Below are 22,072 nucleotides of genomic sequence, written 5' to 3' on the forward strand. Positions count from 1 at the left end.
GTTACTGTACCCACCCCTAGCGACGAGTGGCATCCACTGTAGCACACCCGCCTGCGGCCGCCGTGTGCCCAGCCTGTCCCCGCTGACGCACGACACACCCACACACACACACCAGTGTGGCTGCTCCTTGACCGCCGCAGAAGATCCCGCCGGGGCCAGGGGCCCACGCGGCAGCGCGCGGTGCCGCAAATCCCGGGAGCAGCGGGGACGGTCCAGGTCTCCCCGCCCGTCGGATCCCGATCGGACGGTCCAGGTGTCCCTTCCGGCCGGTGGCGCGAGCGAGAATGCCGGCCGTTACTCGCTTTTAGCGGATAGGCCCCTCGCCGCCTCACTTATTCCAGGGGAAGCCCTCGGCCGTCGCCGATGGCGGGGCGGTGCAGCGTTATCTGCATGGCAATATCGTCGTATGAATAATAATGCTAATCTCTTCCGCATGTGTGCGTGTCGGGGTAGCCTAGCTCAATCATGCAATCAGTCCGATGGATGGATGGAACGGCGCTGTCTGGATGGGGATCGAGCGCGAGCGATCGCCGGCACACGGCACCACCGTGCATGTACACGCCCGGGCGCCCATACCCCTCCAATTCCACCACGCTGTGGGTGATGTTGAGACCTCAGTGTCATCAAATAGGATCAGGAGGGACGTCTGCGCCATGTGGATCGAGAAAGGTACCCACCACGAGAAATATCATTTAACATATATGATTAAACGTAGATATTATAAATTTAATAAATAGATTAATCTAATTTTAAGTAACTTTCGTATAAACATTTTAGCAAAAACAACACACTATTTAGGCACCGTTTGGTTTAGGGGACTAATTAGTCCCTTCACTTTCGTCTCCTTTAGTCTTAAAAAACCCAAACATAAGAGACTAAAATTGTATTAGTCTATTAGTCCCTTTCACACCTAATCCCTAACCGAAATTTCTATACATAATGTTTTTTTTGTCTCTTTTAATCTCTCTAACCAAATGGTAGAGACTAGAGAACCAAACACCACCTTAGCATAAAAAACGTGCCATGAAAAAGAGGAAGAGATAAGGGAATGCACTATGCAGGCTCCTCATGTGAGGAGCCCTAGCCTGTCACATATGATGAGGCTACTCACCCCACAATTCAAAGTGCTCTAGGTGGGCCCTACAAAACTTTTTTTTCCTGACAACTCTCTCTCCTCTCTCCCCTTCCACTCCTCATCCCCCTCCCAAGCTCTCTCCCCTCTCTTCCGGTCGGTGGAGCTCAGCGGCAGCCGTGGTCGACGGCGAAGGACGGCGGCGCGTCGGGGACGGTGACGAAGCACAGCGGTGTGACGGCGGCAACCACGGACCGGGGCAGGCGACGGGCCAGGCGGCGGATCTAGGCGGGCAACGGCTGCGGCAGCGACCTCGGCGGGTGACGACGGCGACCGCGGACCAAGCGGCTACGGCGACCTCGGCGGCCGGCGGCAACGGATCCACGCGGCGGCGGGGCGGCACGATGGGGATGCCGGATCCGGGTGTCGGCGCGTTGGGGACGCTGGCGACGGGTTGCGGACGGTGGCGGTGGCCGGCGTCAGTGTCAAGGGGGTGGCGTCGGCGGGGCCCAAGCAACATCGGCTTCTCTCTTCCTTTTCTCTGGTTTCTCTGTCCTCTCTCTGCGACGAAGCCATCGCCTCCTCGCGAAGAGACACGCACCCCGGTTGGGGCACGGTCCACGCCGAGCTGGCGGACCAGCTCCTACGTGGCGAGCTGGAGCTCCAGCTCGCCACGTAGGAGCACTGTGCGTGCTCTGAGCTCCCTTGATAGCTCTTGGGAACACGTCCAAAGAAGATTCACGATGAATAGTAAATGGTCTTTTCTACCCTAAAAGATAACCCAATGAGACAAAATTATTGTTTTTTCATATGAAATAACTATTTTATACGCTTTGGCTCTTAGTGCCTAAATCCACCTCACGCCCTCTTCACATCCTAATAAACATCGGACATTGGACAAAGACGTTGAGCTAGGCTCTGGTCCAGTGGTCTACTACGGCAACATTTATCTCTCCTCCGATCCGGTTCAATATCAACGGACGCAAGCACGTGGACCGTGGACACTGATTTGGACTTACTTCGGCCGTAACCATGCATGCAGTCCTTGGAGAAGTTCACGTCCTGCATGTGCCTACAGCGTACCACTGCTCAGTATGCAGGCATTTTTACAAAAGGGTCTACCAACTTATGTGTTAATGGAGTTTCGGTACAGTCCAAAATGTGGTGGTGTGTGTGGGGGTGGCATGAGACACATGAGGTAAGTTATATGGAAAAAAAGTAAAAGACTAATACATGATTAAGTAATTATAAAAATTATAAAATAGATTAATATGATTTTTAAATAACTTTCATATAGAAAATTTTCACAAAAAATACACCAGCTAGCGGTTCAGGAAGCGTGCGCGTGAAAAACGAGGAAATCCGGGGTTAGGAAGGGGAGAGCCGAACGCAGCCTTCATGTCTTCCTGGGTATTGTTTCTATAAACCGGTTATTGAGAAGATATGAAAAGGGTTAGACCCACACTTGTATTTATATTCGCTATGATCATCGATCTAAATTAGCGCATAAGATTATTCTTCATTCAATTGTATTAGGGGTGGCAAGGCCCTTGGGTCCATTCACAACCTTACTAAACCCTTTAATATTTTTAGCCTAAAAACCTACAAAATTTTAGTCCATCCCATTTTTAACCCTAACCTATAAATTTTGTATAGAAAAATTTAGGCTCATTACCACTCCTAACTACATATGTTCACCCATCGTTCCACTAAGCAATGTGTTCTCTCCTCCTCTAGCTCTTTTCGTTACACGTGAGCAACAAGAACCATCGCTAAACACCCTTCTTCCCCTTTCCTCAACACCCCTCTCACCACAAAACCTAAACCCTAGGTCCTTTATATTGCAAGTGCCATAATTAGAATGAGCTCCTTATCACTGCTATGATCGCCGAGGAGTCACTGTCGGCCTGTCGCCAATTTGTTACTAAATTCATTGATTGATGATTGTATATACTTTATATATGTATCTAGATTTATTAGCATCTATATAAATGTTTATATAGGCAATGCTATAAAGACTTATATTGCGAATAAGACTTACATTACGAAATGGAGAGAGTACCTCGTATACCTCGTTACCCTCTCTGTCCTGATCCCCCCAAAAAAAAATTCTAAAATCTAGCGATTCCCTTTTGCATTACATATATTATGTATATTTTCCCCTCCACGCATAAAAGGGTATGGTTTTAGGATACATGTATACTACTTATTGGTGGTATATATAAGTTTAGTGGCCCACAAAAAATCAGTTCCTGAACAACTTGAGTACTCCATGAAACGTAGTACTAGCACGGTTATGTTCTTTTGCTCATAAAAAAAAATAAAAGATTATCTGATTTTTATAACTATTTAATAGTATAAACAATAAAATTAATAACTACGAAGTTAAAAATATAATATAAAAATGTGAGAAATAATCTGATAATACAAAAATATTTAAAAAAAGTCTAATGTTTACCGGCTCGAAAAGTTTACCCATAAAAACCAAAGCCAAGAAATAATTAATCTACGTAGACGGACGCAGCCACGTAATAGGATATTCTTCCACTGGTCAGTGATGAAGCTTCGTTGCACCGCAATCGCCATGATTTCTAGCCCCAACCAACAGGCTACTACTACTAACCTAGCAGCAACTACGTACTCTCTCTGGTTCTAGAATTCTACTCGTCCTGGCCAAATTGTGAATTTCAAAATTCAACACGTTCTAGTATTTTTAGTTCATTTTGGACTTGTATAGCCTTGCATGTGCACGGTGGACGCATTGGCTTCCGGCTTGAGTGCTTGCTCCCGAAGCATGCATGCATGCATGCATGCAGCTGGACGCATGCAACTTCTAGGCGCTCCATTCCGATGCATGCACGCAGCTCCCATGGCGCTGTGCTTCCCGTCTCCTACGCTGTTCTTTAAATTATGTCGCGGCCGTGCTGCCATCCCATCTCTCCCTCGCTGCTCCACCATTGTTGCTTGTTGTGCGCCGTTGCAAGCTGCATGAACATGGCTATCGTACCTGACTCGGAGGAGGAAGACGCGCCGGACAAGTGCAATGGTGACGCACTGGAGGACGGGGCGCCTGAGATGGAGGAGGAGGACAGGGCGCCCGAGATGAAGGAAGACGACGGCGCGCCTGCGTGCGAGCGCTGCAGAAGTGTACATGCCGTCGATGACTAGAAAGCCTGCTGCAATGCTCACCGCCTTGCTCGCCGAAAGCCATGTTCACGATGTGGTTTGTTTCACGACGTCTATGCGCTCTCAGCGCAGATTATCTATGGCCTTGATGACTTTGACTGCGAGCTTCTGATTTCTAATGTTAGTGTGCTTCGCATGGACGTCGAGACCATTCTACTACCTGAGCACGTTCTCAAAGTGCTCGACGATATGTATGCAAAGAAACAAGCTGCAAAGGAAGGCGTAAAAGAACATCTAGAGCATCAATAAGTAAAAAGTTGGTTCCAGTTTCAGCAGTTCATACATTTGCTAGTTCTAATCATGATACAATTAGAATTGCCTAGTTCTAATCTTCATCTAATTGTTTGCTGCAGCAAGAATTCCCTTTGCCTCGTCAACTATTGATCTCTCACAAGCAATTTGCAGTGGAAGCTGACCTAGTGTCTCTAGTCTTTTTTTGTTCATGTGAGGAATTTTGTACTTGTTCGATCCAGCAACCTTCATGGATTCCTTCATGACTAGATGCATAGTGAGCCAAATTCTACTAGCCTTCTCTGGACAGTACTCATTGAAAGCCTGTTTCAGTTATGAAAAAAATGTTAGAATGAGTATGCAACATAATTAACTTACATGAATGTACGAGAAAGTTTACCTCTTGCACAATTGGAACAAGATCCTGAACCGTTCTCGCTGATTTCCTGTATTGAATGGCTTGAATCGCTCGAAAGAATCCCAAATCCAATATATTGAAATCTGGAGAATTTGGAGGTTGACAAACTAGCCTAATATCGAATCCTCCTTGTTTACCAGCTTGGCAAAACAAAGGGTCATTAACCTCCAAATGTGATGGTGCATTGTCTTGAACAATGTAGATAGGATTGTGAATATCCTCTCGTGGCCATTTTTCTCTAATAGCCGGCAACACCCTTTCAACCATGAACACCCTATCACATCTCTTGTGATGTGAGTAATTGGCTTAACTTCCCATGTTCCGGCTTGCCTGTTCACGCTACTCCTCTTAGCACGTTGTCACAAGAGGGAAGCATCCAATTTTTCCATCAAAAATACAAACTCCACTATGAAACCTTGGCCGAGCTGAGGCAACCAAAAACATTAGATGTGGAATGTAGTTCTTACTTTTACTACAACGATGTGGATCATCTTCCTCAGGCAACAAGTAATATTTTGCAGAATTTTGTGTAAGAAAAAACCACTTCTCGTCGATGAATACATGATCAAATAAAGCTTTGAACCTTTGATCATTAGGTGTGCTATCTGGATCGAGCATATCAACACACCACCGCAACCTAGTGTTCTTGTTTGCATCGGTTAGGTAAGGTTTGATGTTGTTTGAATGACGTCTAAGTAGCCCTTTATGCATGTACAAACATGGAGGCGCCTGCTCACAGCTTCTAATGTCATTCTTTCATTGAGAGGAACATTGCATAAAGATTCTAAATCAATAGGAATTTCCTTACGGCCCGAACGACCTCTCTTTCTACTTGTTGCATTGACCACAACACCTTGGGCTAGTGACTCTTTTCCTCTCTTCCAAATATCATGAACAGTACGAATATGCAAACTAAATTGAGATGCAACCTCATGTGTAACCCTCTTCCCTAACCTCCCATTGTTACTTCTAGCCAGTAAAGTTTGGTAAATTAGTTTTCTAACTTCATCAGTGGCATCTTTCCTTCTACTAGGACCTAGAAGTTAAAAATAAAAATGTGTCGGCATGAAATTCAACACGGGTACAAGTGGACACAAACACAGATAGAACTTCAAGAATCAAAACCTTGCGCAGGTGCCTCCATCTCTAACCCATCACTGCCACCACTTGTTTCCTTAGTAAACCCCATCACATCACTGTCATGATCACCTAAGCGCAGAAAAAGACATGCCAATCAAACACAAGTAAAAAAAATACAAATCAAAAGCAAAATGGGCAAGTTCAAAATAGAAACCTTGATCCGCTGCCTCAATTTCTAATTCATCAATCAAGTCCATAGCATCATGTTCAAAGTAAAGGTTAAATCCACCTGCAAGACTGAATATTAGCCGGTTCTACTACCAAAAGTATGATAAAAAAATTTTAAATAACAAACTGACCATATTGAGGTGCTTCAAAATTGATGGCACCATTATCTAGTGGCAAGTTCAAATCGATGAAATCATCATCTTGTGCCTCCATGTTTAAATCAAATCCTATTAAAGAAAACTAAGAACTGATGACATGATGAAATGATGGTTGTGTAGGATCGAACAAGATCAAACAAACCTACCAGAGGGGGGTGAATGCTAGGGAAAAAACAAAACCCAAAAATCTTTCGCGGAATAAAGGATTACCTTTGTCGAAGAAATTGACGAAGACTTGCTACCTTGATCGCGTCGCTCCTGTGTCGCCGCTACCTTGATCGCGCCGCTCATGTGCCGCCGAACAGATCATCGAATCGCGCCACTCCTATGACGTCGATCGGATCGTCGGAATCCAAAAAATCACCAGTAGATGAGAGCCGAAAACGTAGATTGAATGATCTTGACTTTATTGCATCAACTGGTATTTACAAAGTGCACTAACAGCACTCCTATCAAAATCGTCGATCGAGAATCAACAACTAAATCTCACAAAAGCACACCGGGGGGCATACCTCTCGGTACCTATTTATATCAAAAAATCTATCTTTAATTAGGAATAGAACTCCTTATCCTAATAGGACTTAATCTCTCGATTTTCTAAACTAATTCAATTTACCAAAATTGAATCTCTTTCTTTCTATCTCTGTGTCCAACACGGATAGGCAACCGTCCTTCATTGATATACTAAAGGCACGAAACAAAGCTCTTCCTTTTTTTGATTTTTTTTTGTTTTAAAACACACCATGCATTAATTAAAACATGTATGCAAAAACAAAATCAAAAGAGGAAAAATGCAACACGGAGCCAAAAACTCCCCCTTAATTGATGCCAAAAGGATGAATAACTCCTAATTCTCCCCGAAGAAAAGCAAATCGAGAAGAATCCAAAGGTTTCGTGAAAATATTAGCCAATTGCAATGTAGTATCAACAAATTTTAATTCCACATCTCCCTTTTCAACATGATCCCTCAAAAAGTGAAAACGAATATCAATGTGCTTAGTGCGTGAGTGTTGAGCATGATTCTTAGCAATATTAATAGCACTTGTATTATCACAAAAGAGAGGAACTTTCTCAAAAGTAAGACCATAATCTCTCAAGGTTGAGATAAGCCACAAAATTTGGGAGCAACAACTAGCAGCAGCAACATATTCAGATTCAGCAGTTGATTGAGCAACATTAGATTGTTTTCGAGAAGACCATGCAATCAATGAAGTACCAAGAAAATGACATGTACCACTGGTACTCTTCCTATCAATTCTAAGCCTCCAAAATCCGCATCTTTGGGTGAAGTAGAATACCAAATTCTAAATTCAAGAGTGTGTTGTAAGTATCTCATGATGCGTTTAACCGCTTGGTGATGTGAAGCTCTCGGAGAAGCTTGAAATCGAGCGCACAAACACACATCAAATTGTATATCCGGTCTTGAAGCAGTGAGATAAAGCAATGATCCTATCATACTTCTGTATTCCTTTTGATCAACCGCTTCACCATCTTCATCAGGATCCAACACAGTAGCAGATCCTATAGGTGTAGTCATCGGCTTGCAATTGTCCATCTTGAAACGTTGTAAAAGATCCTTGGTGTATTTTGTTTGATGCACAAACGTACCTTGAGGTGTTTGTTTAATTTGCAATCCCAAAAAATAAGTCAACTCACCCATCATACTCATTTCAAATTCCCTGTGCATCGTTTCAGTAAACTTCACAACCAAAGAGTGAGATGAACAACCAAAGATGATATCATCCACATAAATCTGAACGAACAGTTGATCATCACCATGCTTAAGAACAAAGAGAGTTTTATCAATTTTTCCCATTATAAAACCTTTAGCAAGTAAAAAGTTTTTAAGCCTATCATACCATGCTCTAGGTGCTTGTTTCAAGCCATACAAGGCTTTAGACAAACGAAAAACATGGTTGGAAAAATCAGGATTTTCAAAACCAGGTGGTTGTTTCACATAAACTTTCTCCTGTATATAGCCATTTATAAAAGCACTTTTAACATCCATTTGAAATAATTTAAAACCTTTTGAAGCAGCAAAAGCCAACAAAAGTCTAATTGCTTCAATTCTAGCAACAGGAGCAAAAGTTTCATCATAATCCAACTCTTCCGTTTGAGTAAAACCATGAGCCACAAGTCTAGCCTTGTTTCTAACAATTAAACCATCCTGATTTTGTTTATTTTTGAAAACCCATCTAGTTCCAATAATATTATGATCAACAGGAGGTTCAAATAAGTACCAAACTTTATTTACAAAGTGCACCAACAGCACTCCTATCAAAATCATCGATCGAGAATCAACAACTAAATCTCACAAAAGCACACCGGGGACATACCCTTCGGTACCTATTTATATCGAAAAATCTATCTTTAATTAGGAATAGAACTCTTTATCCTAATAGGACTCAATCTCTTGATTTTCTAAACTAATTCAATTTACCAAAATTGAATCTCTTTCTTTCTATCTCTGTGTCCAATACGGATAGGCAACCGTCCTTCATTGATCTCCATCTCGGACTTGGCCTGCTCGATCGGAATCCGTCTCAAGCACCGATCGATCTCTTGAACGTGTACGCAGCCGTACGTACTGCTGCCCTGCTACGTAACCGGAAAAATACTGTAGCACAGCAATTAACCAACTAATCCCATGTACATATGTACATGTACATGCGTATAGCACGCTTCCTCTATTCCTTCTCAAATTCACTTCGATTTTTCTCGTGATTTCTCTGATGCTTGCACGTATAACTTGTGAAGCCCGTTACACATCCATCCTCATACGGTGTTCCTCACCATGTGTCAACTTGCATTCAATATCGTCACCCGACATTCTCGATCGTCCGGACCTCAGCTCCTCCCTGAGCCTAGTCACGATCCCACCGCCATTGACCGATATTGACCTCAAGTCACCTGCACAACTAGAGACAAACCAACCGTTTCCGAGCACAGATATCGCAACCTGACTCACATTAGTTACACACACTCGCACCAACATCTTAATTGTTTCCAAATCAAATTCAATTTATAAACCAAATCGCAAGCCAATTGTTCATCAGAAAATATTAATCATGCTTATGATCTTACAGGTTGCACCGGAACTAAAGAAAGAAGAAGAAGAAGTAAAGTATTACCGTTGTCTTGTTCCACCTCCAGAGGTTTCGATCAAAAGCTGGAAAAAACTGCGCCATTTCCGGTCCTTGGAAGATGCACTGGAGGATGCACTGCTGGCCGCCTGCTTTATTCGCTTCTAAATAGACTAAGATGAAAACGCACAGAAAGAACACGGTGAAAAGAAAAGCACGTACGCAGGGCGGGAACGAAAAAATGGAGCAAATGCATGACGCGAAGATGGGGCAGTGGCTGCCTAATTGTTAGACATGCAGGATTAACAGGTAAGGACACATGTCATTTTGTGTCGACACAAGATGGGGCATGGAACAAAATCATCGATCATTACTCCACTGCTGCTGCTGCTGTGTGCAGTGCAGAGTCTGCAGAGCTGATATCTTCAGAAGAAAGCAACAATTATGCCAGCTAGCTAGCTAGCTACTGCCGCCTTTTTCCTTTGCTTAATTCCCAATTTGACCCAATCAAGCACCTCTGCAATTAGCTTAATTTACTATGTACTAATTGGCACCCAGCCGGCGATTAGTTATGCTTCACCTTTGGATTACCCTTTTAATTATATCGTTCAAGAGTGCCGGGAGTGGACTCAATCATGCCAGATGCAACCGCACCCAACATCGATCGATCGATCGCCGTCGCCATCGTATAATAAAGAGATGCAAGTAGTCGTATATCAAAGAAAAAAAAAAACCAAGCATGTGTGTTGTTTTGTGTGTATCTGGAATGATATGTTCAATTTTTTTTCCAAAGAATACAGAAAAGAAATACCAAACAAAAAAGACCGAATCGAGATCAAAAAAGCCAAAACATGTCAGGTAGTGGAAGACCGAACAATTCGATTGATCATCTGGTTAACCCAAAAGAGTGAATTATTAGCACAAGGAAAAACCAAATGCAATATTCAACTTCAACCAACTAGGGCAATGCCTCCAATAGTGTTGAACCCCAATTTGTACATCCTATTCACGTTAGTAATGCAACCCATTAAGGGTATTTCTATGATTTCTTCTTGTGATTTTTTGTGGTATAAAATCGTTAATTTTTTTAATGATTTCTTTGCATCCACTAATGTGAAAAATGTTGCTGATTTTCGATCACGACGAGACTGAATTTCTTGTTTTTAGTTTTTTTAACCGATCAATCCTAATTTTCTTTTTGCGATTATGTGCCAGACACAGGCGTGCACACACCACTACCAGCAACACCACACTGTATACCTATAAATGCACCCCTAATACATGCTAAAAAGATAAAAATAGTGCCATGTCCCTAATTCAGAGGTTCTTAATACACTCTCTCTTCCTAAATATTTGACGCCGTTGACTTTTTTAATATATTTGACTATTTATTTTATTTAAAAATTATATAATTATTAATTATTTTTAGATCATTTATTTATTATCAAATATACTTTTATGCATATATATAAATTTATATATTTTAGAAAAAATAAATAAAACAAACGGTGAAATATTTATGGACGAAGAGAGGACTAGAGTTTAGTTGAAGACCAAAAATCAAGACTAAATTGTTCGGTCTGACCGATTACCCACCTTGACCACCACAAACATGACTGTAGCTGTATGTAACCAGGTTGCTCATTTGCCGTCAGAGTTAATTTTAATCTATTGGCTTCTTGCATTAATTGTCTGCCGTTGGATCGATTAATCGTACTCACTACATTACATTTTCAGATTCGTGCTGCACGAATCGTGCATGCCCGAGATAATCGATCGATCTTTAATTTCCTCAGGCCTGATCTGCACAGGCTGGATGAAAACATGATTAATTAACTGAATCAAGATGTGACTGGATTTTACCAAACAATTAAGCAAGCAAGCAAGCAAGCAGCAGCCCATTAGATCCAAAGTTGCATGATCTTGCCTTTATTATAGCAATTCAGCCTGAAAAAAAAAACAGAGATCAACCAGTCGACACCCAGTTAATTAAGCGAGAAAGGTAGCAGGTGCAACGTGCTGTGCTACATGAAAACTGTCCTTTTCTTTTTATTTAGTACGATTAAAAGCGTACGTTGCCTGCATGCATGCAAGCACGGCACTAGCGATCATGCATGTATGGTACTTGTCCGAAATTGACTCATCCGGACAGTCCAGGTATGTTAAAAGATGGAGTCAATAATCGAATCGATCATTGTTTGATCCACATTAGCAATAAAAAGGGTATGTATATATAAAGATATAGTCCGCGATAGTTTCTTAATTAATATAAAAAAATAAATTTTTATTGTCCTATTCTTTTGTCCAAATTCATACAACAGAATTTTCTTTAATATATGATAAAAGTTGACTTTAAGCTGTTATCATGCAATGATAACTTTTCTCTTTTATCCCCTCTATTTTCTCCATGTCACCAAATAATTTGATGTTACCAAGTTTGTGGCGACGAAGAGAGCAAGCAAGCTAGTAAACACTTTTGTAGGTGCAAGTAAACTGTATATATTATTTTGCTAATGTTAAGGTATGTTTAAAGGCATATTCTAGTCACTCCGTCCTAAAATCCAAACAATTATGGTATTAAAATCTTATATCAAAATATAAACATTTTTGGTATTAAGTAACAATACTATTTGTTCAAAAATTACTTTTCATTCAAATTTTCACATCTTATCCCCGACCTACCATTTCACCTAAGTTGTTCTTTATTTATTAAAGGATACAATAATCTATTCTTCTTAACTTTAATCCCTACAAAACCTATAAATGATTATATCTTGCGACAGGTAGTAGACACTTATCCATTCAGACGTTTTTTTAATAACAGTTGAGACAATAATAACATTTTTTATTATCCTCTTGTTCCTTTTTCACACATTTATGAAGCATGCTTTTGATTTCTTTATTCTTTTCTCAATGTTCTATACCAGTAAACATTACTAATTAGAGATTTGTCCCGGTTCAACAAAAAGTATCTTGAGGTACCAAATAATTTTTCACCATTGGATCTAACTGAGTAAGATGTGTACTGTTAGATTTAACAATTAGAAATAATTTGGTACTGCGAGGTACTAATACATCAAAGTACTTTTTATTGGACTAAAGTAAATCTCTACTAATTATTGTTGCACATGCCCTTAATTACTCTCTCCATTTTATAATTTATCTTATATTATAAGACATTTTAGCTATAACTAACTTTATCATTAATTATTGTATGTATATTATATTTATATATTTTTAGATTTATTAGCATTTATATAAATTTAAAGTAGGCTATAAAGCCTTACTCGGTGAAACGGAGTTAACGCTATCCTGTATATGTACTGCAGTCTGCTGTCCCAACTTTGACTGCTCCCATCGATCATGATATCCAGTGAAACTTCTTTGGTTGTCTACTTAAGTTATCCATTTTTTCTAATAGTAAAGCTCAACATATAGACATATCATGTTATTATCTACTAGCAACTACTTAATTCGTTTATATCGTAAGATTTTTTATTATATCTGGATTAATTTATTGATTAATATATATTGTTTATATATGTCAGATTTATTGGCATCTATATAAATCTATGTAATATTAAAAAGTCTTATGTTGTGAAATAGAGGTTGTATTATACTCTCTCCATTCCATATTATAAGACTCTTTGAGTGTCTATATTCATTCATATATTAATGTATATATTTTGTATATGCCAGAAATTTTATAACGCAGAAGGAAATGAATATTTAAAACTCATATAAATATGCTACATAAGCTTGACGTATCAACAATTATATTTCGATCACCCGGTAGCATGCTACATCATATTCTAAATATTAAAATGCAAACATGTCATGTATATTCATCTATTATTTCTTTATATATATATAATATTTATCCATATATCACACAACAAATATATCCGTACATCATTTTAATATATTTACCGTATATTCAGTCATATATTGCTCACTGCAAAAGCATGCACGACGTCGTCTAGCTAGTTAACTGAACTATCCGGCCATGTAACCAGAGTATGGTTAATCACTTTAATCGATCGATTGATGACCATGCTGATGTGCTGCTGCGAGAGGCATGCATTATATTGATGGATGGAAGGATGCATATTATTGCATGATATGAAATGAAACGCGTGGCATTAATACAATATATTACTCCCTCCGTTTTATAATGTAAGATATTTGACTTTTTTCTTATAATATTTGATTATTTGTCTTATTTAAAAAATTATAAAAATATCATTTACTTTGCCTGAACTTTAAACACGACTTATCATTTTATATATTTATACTAAATTTTTGAATAAGACACGAATGATCAAACGTTATAAAAAAATCAAATATCATCTTATCTTATAAAACGGACGAGGAAGTAAATGAGATTTTTATATCCATTCATTCACGGCGGACCATGCTATATATTTATTACTCTTGCAAAGTTAAATCCCCTGCAACATTTATCGTATGACTGTCCCAGTTAATTCACTCACTCAATTACGCACGCTGACAAGATTCAGCGTGTACGTGCGTAATTAGCGTGGCCCGGCTGATTAATTTGATAATCGATCGATGCGGTAGGATAAGGAGTAGCTACCTGCCAACGACGCTTTTAAAGCTCAACTGTGCCATTATTTCGCACCAGAAACAAGTATAGCTTCTCTACCTATTAAAGATTAATAATTGCTAAAATATAAACATTTGTGCTCATCCTGTCCGATATGTATTGCTACGATCTAAATTTATCCTATAAAAATATATTTATAGAGTACCGGCTATCCGATCAATAATTTGGTATTCAAATCTCTATTCATTTTATCCCTGCCTATCTCTGATGACTCCATACGATCTCTTTAATTATTTAATCAGTGATATTTAACTTAGCTTTTCTTGTATATCTAATTTGCCTCTACATCGCTAGAGATGCACTTTTATTGAAACAGATGAGTAGTTTGCTTAGCATAGATTAAGGAAATATCAAAATAATCTCTTTTAGTCATTTCAATGGTTAGTTGTTAATTTTTAAATTGATTATATTTCTTTTCTAATTATCTGATTGGCTCTAGAACAATGGAATGATTAAAACTATGGAAATTAGCACATAAATAGCCGAAAATAAGATTATCTATACCACCTCATGTTTATCCTAAATAGCCTAAAAAGGTTTAAAAGGCAAAAGTTAAAATGCAAGTAGTTTCACATAATTATCTAAAAAGACAAGTAGTTTCACATACTTTGATTGGGCTCAAATTAGTGTTAATATTGATGAAAATGCAGCTGGTATATATAAACATCTACACATATATCATTCTCAATAATTATAATAATCATAGTAAACAGATTAATTCGGATGTACAGCTGTACACCGATATATCCTATAGGACAACACACACTACTACATCGGCGTGTTGCTGTGCCTATCGACGGACAAACGTTCGACTATAGTATTTACGAACGTAGGGTGCATGTGGTCGGTGTGAAAGTCTTCACGAGTTTGTAAAAAGGAAAAAGACACGTATATTTTTATATAGCTTCATTATGGGATAATAAGCCTACTCTTATTTATATGTATCGGGTGAAAGTCATTTAGAGTAGAAGATGATTGCATTCTACTCTTCTAACTTATCACAATAAAACAACAACAAAGTTCTTTTTTTTTTTTGAAAACCAACAACCAAGATTTTTTTTTCAAAACCAGCAACCAAGTTTTTTTTAAACCAACAAACAAGTTTTTTTTAACATGTGAAAGGGCATGTAGCCTAGTGGTTACAGTGACCTGAGTAACACTGTAGAGGCCGGGTAAAAATACCCTTCTTAAAAAAACAAGTTAACGAGACATTGTGCTGTAGCTTCACCAGCGGTGAATGAATGCAACAGGCTTCTGTTGGGCCTTTCGGGCCCAATACGCGCCCAACCCAACATGCACGCGTGGTGGTGCGGCCCAATATGCATTTGTCCGAGCAAGCGGCCGGCCCATCACGTTTGCCCGGCCGCACGGGCCACGGCCCAATAAGGGGAGTAATGAAAAAAAAAACGGAAAAGACGGCGTGGGTGAGAATGAGACATGACAATATGACATGACATCCACCGAGAATCCGGATTGGATTGGGATTGCGCCATCCCCGCCCCGCATCCCCTTCCGATTTCCATTCGCCCGCGCCGCGATCTCCCCTCCCCCTCCCCCTCCCCGTCGCCATCCACCCACCGTCTCCCTCCTCCACCGAGACGACGACGACGACGACGCCACGAAATCGCTGTAGTTACAGACAAACAGCCTGCTTGCTTGCTTGCTTTCTTGGTTGGTTGGTTGGTTAGACACAGCACCGGTCACCGGAATCGCCGCGAGACTTTCTCTGTTCCTCTTGCTTGGTTGCTTCGCCATTGGCGCGGCGACGTCGAGCAGAGTTGCTTTAATGAATCCATAAATTTGGTTGACGGGTTTAAGAAAAGGCAATAAAAAAAAAGGAAAAGGACTTGGAACGGCGCGCCGATGGCGCCGCCGCCGCCGTCGCTGGACTACTGGCGCGGGTTCTTCGGCGGGGCGCGGGCCGGCATCTTCGACGCCATCGAGGCGGCCATCCGGGTCGCCGCCGAGGACCACCCGGACGCCCTCCGCGCGCGCCGCGACGGCATCGCCGAGCGCCTCTACACCGCGCTCGTCGTGCTCCCGTCAACGCCGCGGCCTCTTGCCGTCGCGGAGGTGGCGGCGCGACCGGACCAGCAGTTGCCCCCCGGCGCCGTCCCTACGCTGTGCAGCTCCGACCGTGCCGAGGTCATCACGGACGACGACGACGGCGCGGCCGCCGCGGCGGCCGATGCCCGCGGTGACTGCAACGACGACCGCGTCGCCGCAGAGGCCTTCCGCGTCAAGGCCGCACTCTTCGACGCACAAGACAAGGTCCTCGCCCTCGCCCTCGCCGTCCCGCCGCCGCAATCTCTTCTTGTCTCTTCGCTGATACCACCTACTGATTCATTTCATCCGTTTGTTCCTCTGTGCGATCTCGTCTTCTCTTGCAGACGGAGGCCGAGCTGCTCGACCTGCTCCGTGCTCTGCAGAAGCTGGAATTCACGGTGGACACCATCAGGGTGAGCCGCCATGAGCTGCTTCTGTTGCTGCTTCCTGATCTGCATGTGCTTCCGTGTCCATTGCTTCATAAGTCCTGATTGGTTTGTAGGTCACTGAGATTGGAACAGCGGTGAAACCTCTGCGGAAGCATGGCTCAAAGCAGATTCGGCAGCTCGTCCGATCGCTCATTGAGTATGTTTCTGTTGCTCTTAGCATGGATTTGTCAGTTTCTTCTCATTGATTTACAACAGTTTCACGCGATACGATAGCTTTTCTGTTACTGTAATTTGCCCTTGTTTATGTCACTGAATGAATGCTTTCTTGATGTTATGGTTGATGCAAACTATAGTGGTTGGAAGATTGTAGTTAATGACTGGGTGAACAATGGAGGTGCTATTGTAGGTGAGGAATGCAAATTTGATGAACATCTTCTCGACCCCAGTTCTAGTGTTCTTTCTAGATGAGATGATTTTAATATGATTTTCTCAACCAAAAATATAAAAAATCACAGATCACACTCCACAGTCGATGGACGGTTCTTGCTTGGAGCAGGAAGGAGGGTTGCCTTCCCCTCCCATGGATGAAGCTGCTCTCTTCGCCACACCGTGTACTTCCATCCAGTTATCTGAGGTATCTGCTATTGAAATGTCTATTATTTTTCTCTAGAAAAGAGTATCAGTTTGACAACACTGAAACTTTGTAATAAGGTTCTATTTATGATCTGACAAAATTCTGTCTTTGCTTTTCCTCGCAAACCTGCTTTGGTTTCGAGAAGTTCTTCGATGAAATGGATGATGATGGAAGTGAGTGATTGCACTTCCTTGATCCATCCTGCCATTCTTCTTGGTTATGCATTTGCATTGACAGAGCTGTGCATGTCTGTGTTTCAGACATTAGAACCGGCGCCAAAGAGAGCGTGCAACAACATTATCCTGCAAACCAAGAGCCTTCCAAGAAGCAGCGTCCTATGGGCCAGGGGTATGATCCAGAAGAAAACTGGAAGCTCGACCAGTCTGCGATGAGGCAGTCACAGCCATATGAGCCTTCCAATTGGCAAACAAAGCAGCAATCCATCACTGGGACACAGCGGAAGCATTCAGCTGCAGCACATGGTCCCTGGACACCTCAGAAGATGCATTTTGAACCGAAATGTTCAGAAATGCGAACCAAGCAGCAGCAAGATGCCCCAGTGGCTCAAAGACCAAAACCAACTATGCGTAACGTAAGCACATCTTACTGTTGAACAGCTATGCTTACTTCTTTATGTATGCCCTTGCTAAAATATATATATTTATCACTTTGGGTGTAGGAACTGTCAAGTCAGGTTGATCAAAATTCAGTTCAGGTGAATGCTAAGCTTGAGGCTACAAAACGGATGCTTCAAGAAGGTTACCAAGAATTCTATAATGGTATGCCTTCTGTTTTCCTCCACTCTATGCAACACTATGAATGTCTAAGTTTTAGTCATTTAGATACTAGTGTATCTAAAATCATCAATGAGTGCTTTGATCCAAGGGTTTTTTTAACATCTTTAAAAAATTACCTTAAGGTACCAAAAGTTTAGTACAAAATTCTGGTATCTCAAGTTATATTATATCTTGATATATTGAGATGCTTTTTTTAAGGATGTTAAAAGAACTCTTGATCCAAACATTCTATTTCTTGAGTAACTGATGTTGATTTGAAATGCACATTGCAGCAAAGAAGCAGCGAACGATACAAGTGGTAGATCCGCAAGACCTACCGAAGCAAAGGAACCGAAACGTGCATCCCAGTTGCAAGCCGAGGAACAACTCCAACAACAACAGTTTGCGGAATCGACATGCCATCCGTCGCTGATTGCACCGATGCTGGACATCCCCAGCCTCTTCAGTTTTATGCCGGAAAATCCTCTCCCTCTCACCAACTGGCTGCTGCTTATACCCTGTATATTTATCATCGGTCAAATTTTTTTTGCCCAGCACAGTACTTGACAACAAGGCTTCTCTCAAACAAAAATGTGTGAGAACTGAGAAGCATTGCTGTTGCACTAACAGCTTTTATGTCAGTGCTTGTCAAGTTGTCAAGCTTGTAGAGATAATAGTGATAGTATGTTACAAAAGTACTATCGAATTCTAATATCAGTTCTAACATACACATACACACACACCCTATATATGTATTATTGCTGATGATCTGCAGATGTTTGTGGCTGCAAATTGGCAACGACATGGGGGTGAGGATGGTCTCAGTTTTCAGCAAAGGTACACCTTTGCTGTCTCTTTTTTCTTTCAGAGGGGACATCCTGGTGGTTTGGTTTGTCTCCTGCACAATAGGTCAAGCCAGTTTACTCAAGTGTAGCTTTCACCAGTAGAGCTCTCTCTACTTGGACCGAAATTGGCAGACAGGTACAGGAACAGCTGCATTGTTTTTGGAGTTAACTAGAAGTTTTGTTCCTCTCTTCAGAGGTGTAGATCCATTGGGGTGGTCTGAGTCAGTGAACCTTGGGGTTAATTAGTCACTTTGACTGTCAGTATTAGTTACCTAATCGCTATTATCTTATGGCCTCGAGCTGAGCATAATGACTTTTTTTCTTCCGGTCTGGATGGTCTAAAACAATCGGCGGTCGCCATGTGCCGACGAGTGGTGGTAGACTGACTGTCGTGACCTGATGATGATGATATTCGTGGCCCGGTTTCGAGGTGACGTGGAGAGATTATCGCTGTTGACGTGGCAGCACTTTCTGTTCGTGTGGCTACAGGCGTCCTGGTGATGCTGTCACTGCTGGGTGGGCCCGGTCAAGGCCTTGACCCACGTGACCTGTGCCACGTCACTTCCGCCTGTGCAGCTGAGGGTGTCCCCTCCGGCGGTTAGGGTGGAAACTGGGAATGGGTCTAACCTTATCGTCTATAAAGATTTAGATTTTTAAACTAAAAATATATAAAAGTTAAATTGTATGAAAAAAAACTAGAGGTCTTGGTTCATTACGGTGACCACATCAGTAGCCGCTATTTTACTTTTGTTGTAAGATTTTTTTTTTCTATTGTTATTGAGATGTATAAAAATTCTTAGACTAAAGATTGGATATCCACGCCCTAAAAATCCATTATCTACTGGTACTGCTATCTTTCGAGAAAATATGATAATTCAGGAAGACTTGAGTTTTATAGATTGAATCTTTTGGCTTATTTTTTAAATTCTACACCTACCAATTCTTATAACTTGAATAGAAATCCAAACTATTGAAAGAAGTTTGTGTCAGCTATTGCTTACTTTGGTAGATAGAACCGCAGAAACCGCTGTCTCACGTCGAGACATCTGCGGCTAGTTTAGGGGCCGAATAAATACAATTGTTATAATTAATTAATATCATTATCTAATAGTAGTAAAAACCATCCGGTGTGATCCTGTTGGGCGCGATGACGTGGACGTGTCTCCTCTCTTCCTCCTGGTGGTGATATGCCCGAATCAAAACCCTTTCCAGCGGTCAACGCTTAATCTCTCTCGCCTTTCACACCCTCCTTCTTGAATATCCGTCCGCCTGCAGCGCTACAGGATTTTTTCTTTTTCATTTCCACTTCAGCATCAATTCACCAGGTTAGTGTGATGGTATCTGTAAATGCTTATATTTCGCTTTATCCGTTTCGAAATAAAACATGCTTATGTGTTCTCAAAAGGAATATCAGACCATGGATATTTAAATACATGTCAAAAAAGACACATGTAAATACTTACTTAAGCCACATTCGGCTCTCCATTTATATTATCAGATTCTCTCATTTTTCGTGTGCACGTTTTCTAAACCGCTAACGGTGTACTTTTAACAAAAATTTTCTGTAGAAAAGTTGTTTCAAAAAATCATATTAATCTATTTTATATTTTTTTGATAATTAATTAATTATGTATTAATCTATTACTATATTTTTGTGACGGATAACTCCACTCCCCTCATGCCAAATGCGGCCTTACTCTATCCATTTCCAATTAGATCGAGTTAGTTTGCAAGTACTTGCTCTATCCATTCACAATTAAATTGAGTTGGTTAGTTCATCTTTGATCAGTATATTTTAAAACAGAAACAATAAGATACCCACTCGATGATAATGTAAGCATTAAAAAGCCAATAGTTCAGTGGCAAAGTCAGTTGCTGAGTAGTAACAGTGACAATCAGGTAAAGTCGTGCAAGCTACTATTGCTTCTCTAAATCCATTACATCAATGGAAGAGGAGATCAAATAAATAATAAGGAAGACAAGGAGAGGAAGAAACAAGTCGGCAAAAGCCAGACAAGAGAGGTAGAGGAACCGAAATAATAATATTGTCGGCAAACCCAGCGTGCTTGTCATCATCAAACGGTTGGAGACCAAGCCCTGAGCCGCTGTGATCACCATTTTTGTTCCTTTGTGTGCTCTGCTCACTCTGTCTTACCTTTTTCATATGTCTCAACTCTGTTCTTTCTAAATACTTCCTTGTTTTTCAGTTTTTTAATAATGCGTGACTCTTCATCTTATTTAAATTTTTTTTATTATTAGATGATAAAATATAAATAGTACTTTACGTGTGAGTAATTTTTAAATTTTTTTTTAGAAAATTTTTAAATAAGACGGATGATTAAAACACATTGGACAGAGAAATCGAAAATAAAGTTTTTGGACGAAGGAGGTAGTAGGTACGTAGGGTGTGATGTGAATAGGCGCTAGAACGAGTCAAATCATATCCTAAGTAGTTATATTTTAAAATAGATGGAGTAAATTTATAAGCATTCGTTTTTTTATTTTATCTTACCTACATTGGGCCTTATGGGAACTTGTAGTAACTACTAAAAATATTCTGGTCATCAAACAATCCATTGTCATTCTAGATTTAGAAACCCGCTAGTTATAGAATCTACTAGAAATAAACTTGTAGCCGGGAATCACAATTCATCTTCCACTTCTTCAAATCTACGGCTCCCTAAACAGATTCATAAAATAGTTCTTGAAAATAAATGATTGTACTTTTTAATAAATAATGTCGTTGATTTTTCTAGCACATGTTTGGCTATTTTTCGTATTAAAATGTATAAATATGTAAACGTTTAAGTTATAATTAAAATACATTTATTAATAAATCAAATCACACAAAAGAATAAATAGTAATTGTATAAGTTTTTTTAATATGACAAATGATCAAATATGTGATAAAAATTAAGCGACATGATCTATTACAATACGAAGGGAGTCTTTACATCATTGAATAAATTCACGTGGGTTATCACAAGAACGTCCTACATTTGAATTCAGATGAAGGTGTTAGCAACCAGGAAGGCCATCTCTAATTTCCACACAGTTTGGAGTACCACTTAATTTGTTACTACTAACTGTAATTAAAACTAAGTGGATTATTAACATCATAATTAATCGATGATAGCTTCATCGCTGAAACATCCACCAATAATTCCTCCTTCATTAAGCTGAATGGTGGTGAGTGAGCAGAGCGCTAGATATGATATGAATGAATGTTTGTTTGTCGCCGACATGTCCCATCGAGACCATCCTAACAATCGCTGCTAATAATTCACCGGAATTCCAGA

General features: G+C 40.5%; 1 protein-coding gene across 1 annotated transcript; it reads left to right on the plus strand.

Annotated features, from left to right (window-relative positions):
* Window positions 1-15,648: 15,648 nt before the first annotated feature.
* On the plus strand, window positions 15,649-19,056 carry LOC102720217 (probable mediator of RNA polymerase II transcription subunit 26b). The gene is made up of 9 exons (XM_006650048.3): window positions 15,649-16,354; window positions 16,474-16,542; window positions 16,632-16,714; window positions 16,872-16,924; window positions 17,034-17,152; window positions 17,298-17,325; window positions 17,413-17,744; window positions 17,832-17,931; window positions 18,222-19,056. The coding sequence occupies exons 1-9, from the start codon at window positions 15,947-15,949 to the stop codon at window positions 18,359-18,361; spliced, it is 1,332 nt and encodes a 443-aa protein (XP_006650111.3). The 5' UTR covers window positions 15,649-15,946; the 3' UTR covers window positions 18,362-19,056.
* The last annotated feature ends 3,016 nt before the right edge of the window (window positions 19,057-22,072 follow it).

The sequence above is a fragment of the Oryza brachyantha genome, chromosome 3 (assembly GCF_000231095.2).
Source record: "Oryza brachyantha chromosome 3, ObraRS2, whole genome shotgun sequence".
Classification (NCBI taxonomy): Eukaryota; Viridiplantae; Streptophyta; class Magnoliopsida; order Poales; family Poaceae; genus Oryza; species Oryza brachyantha.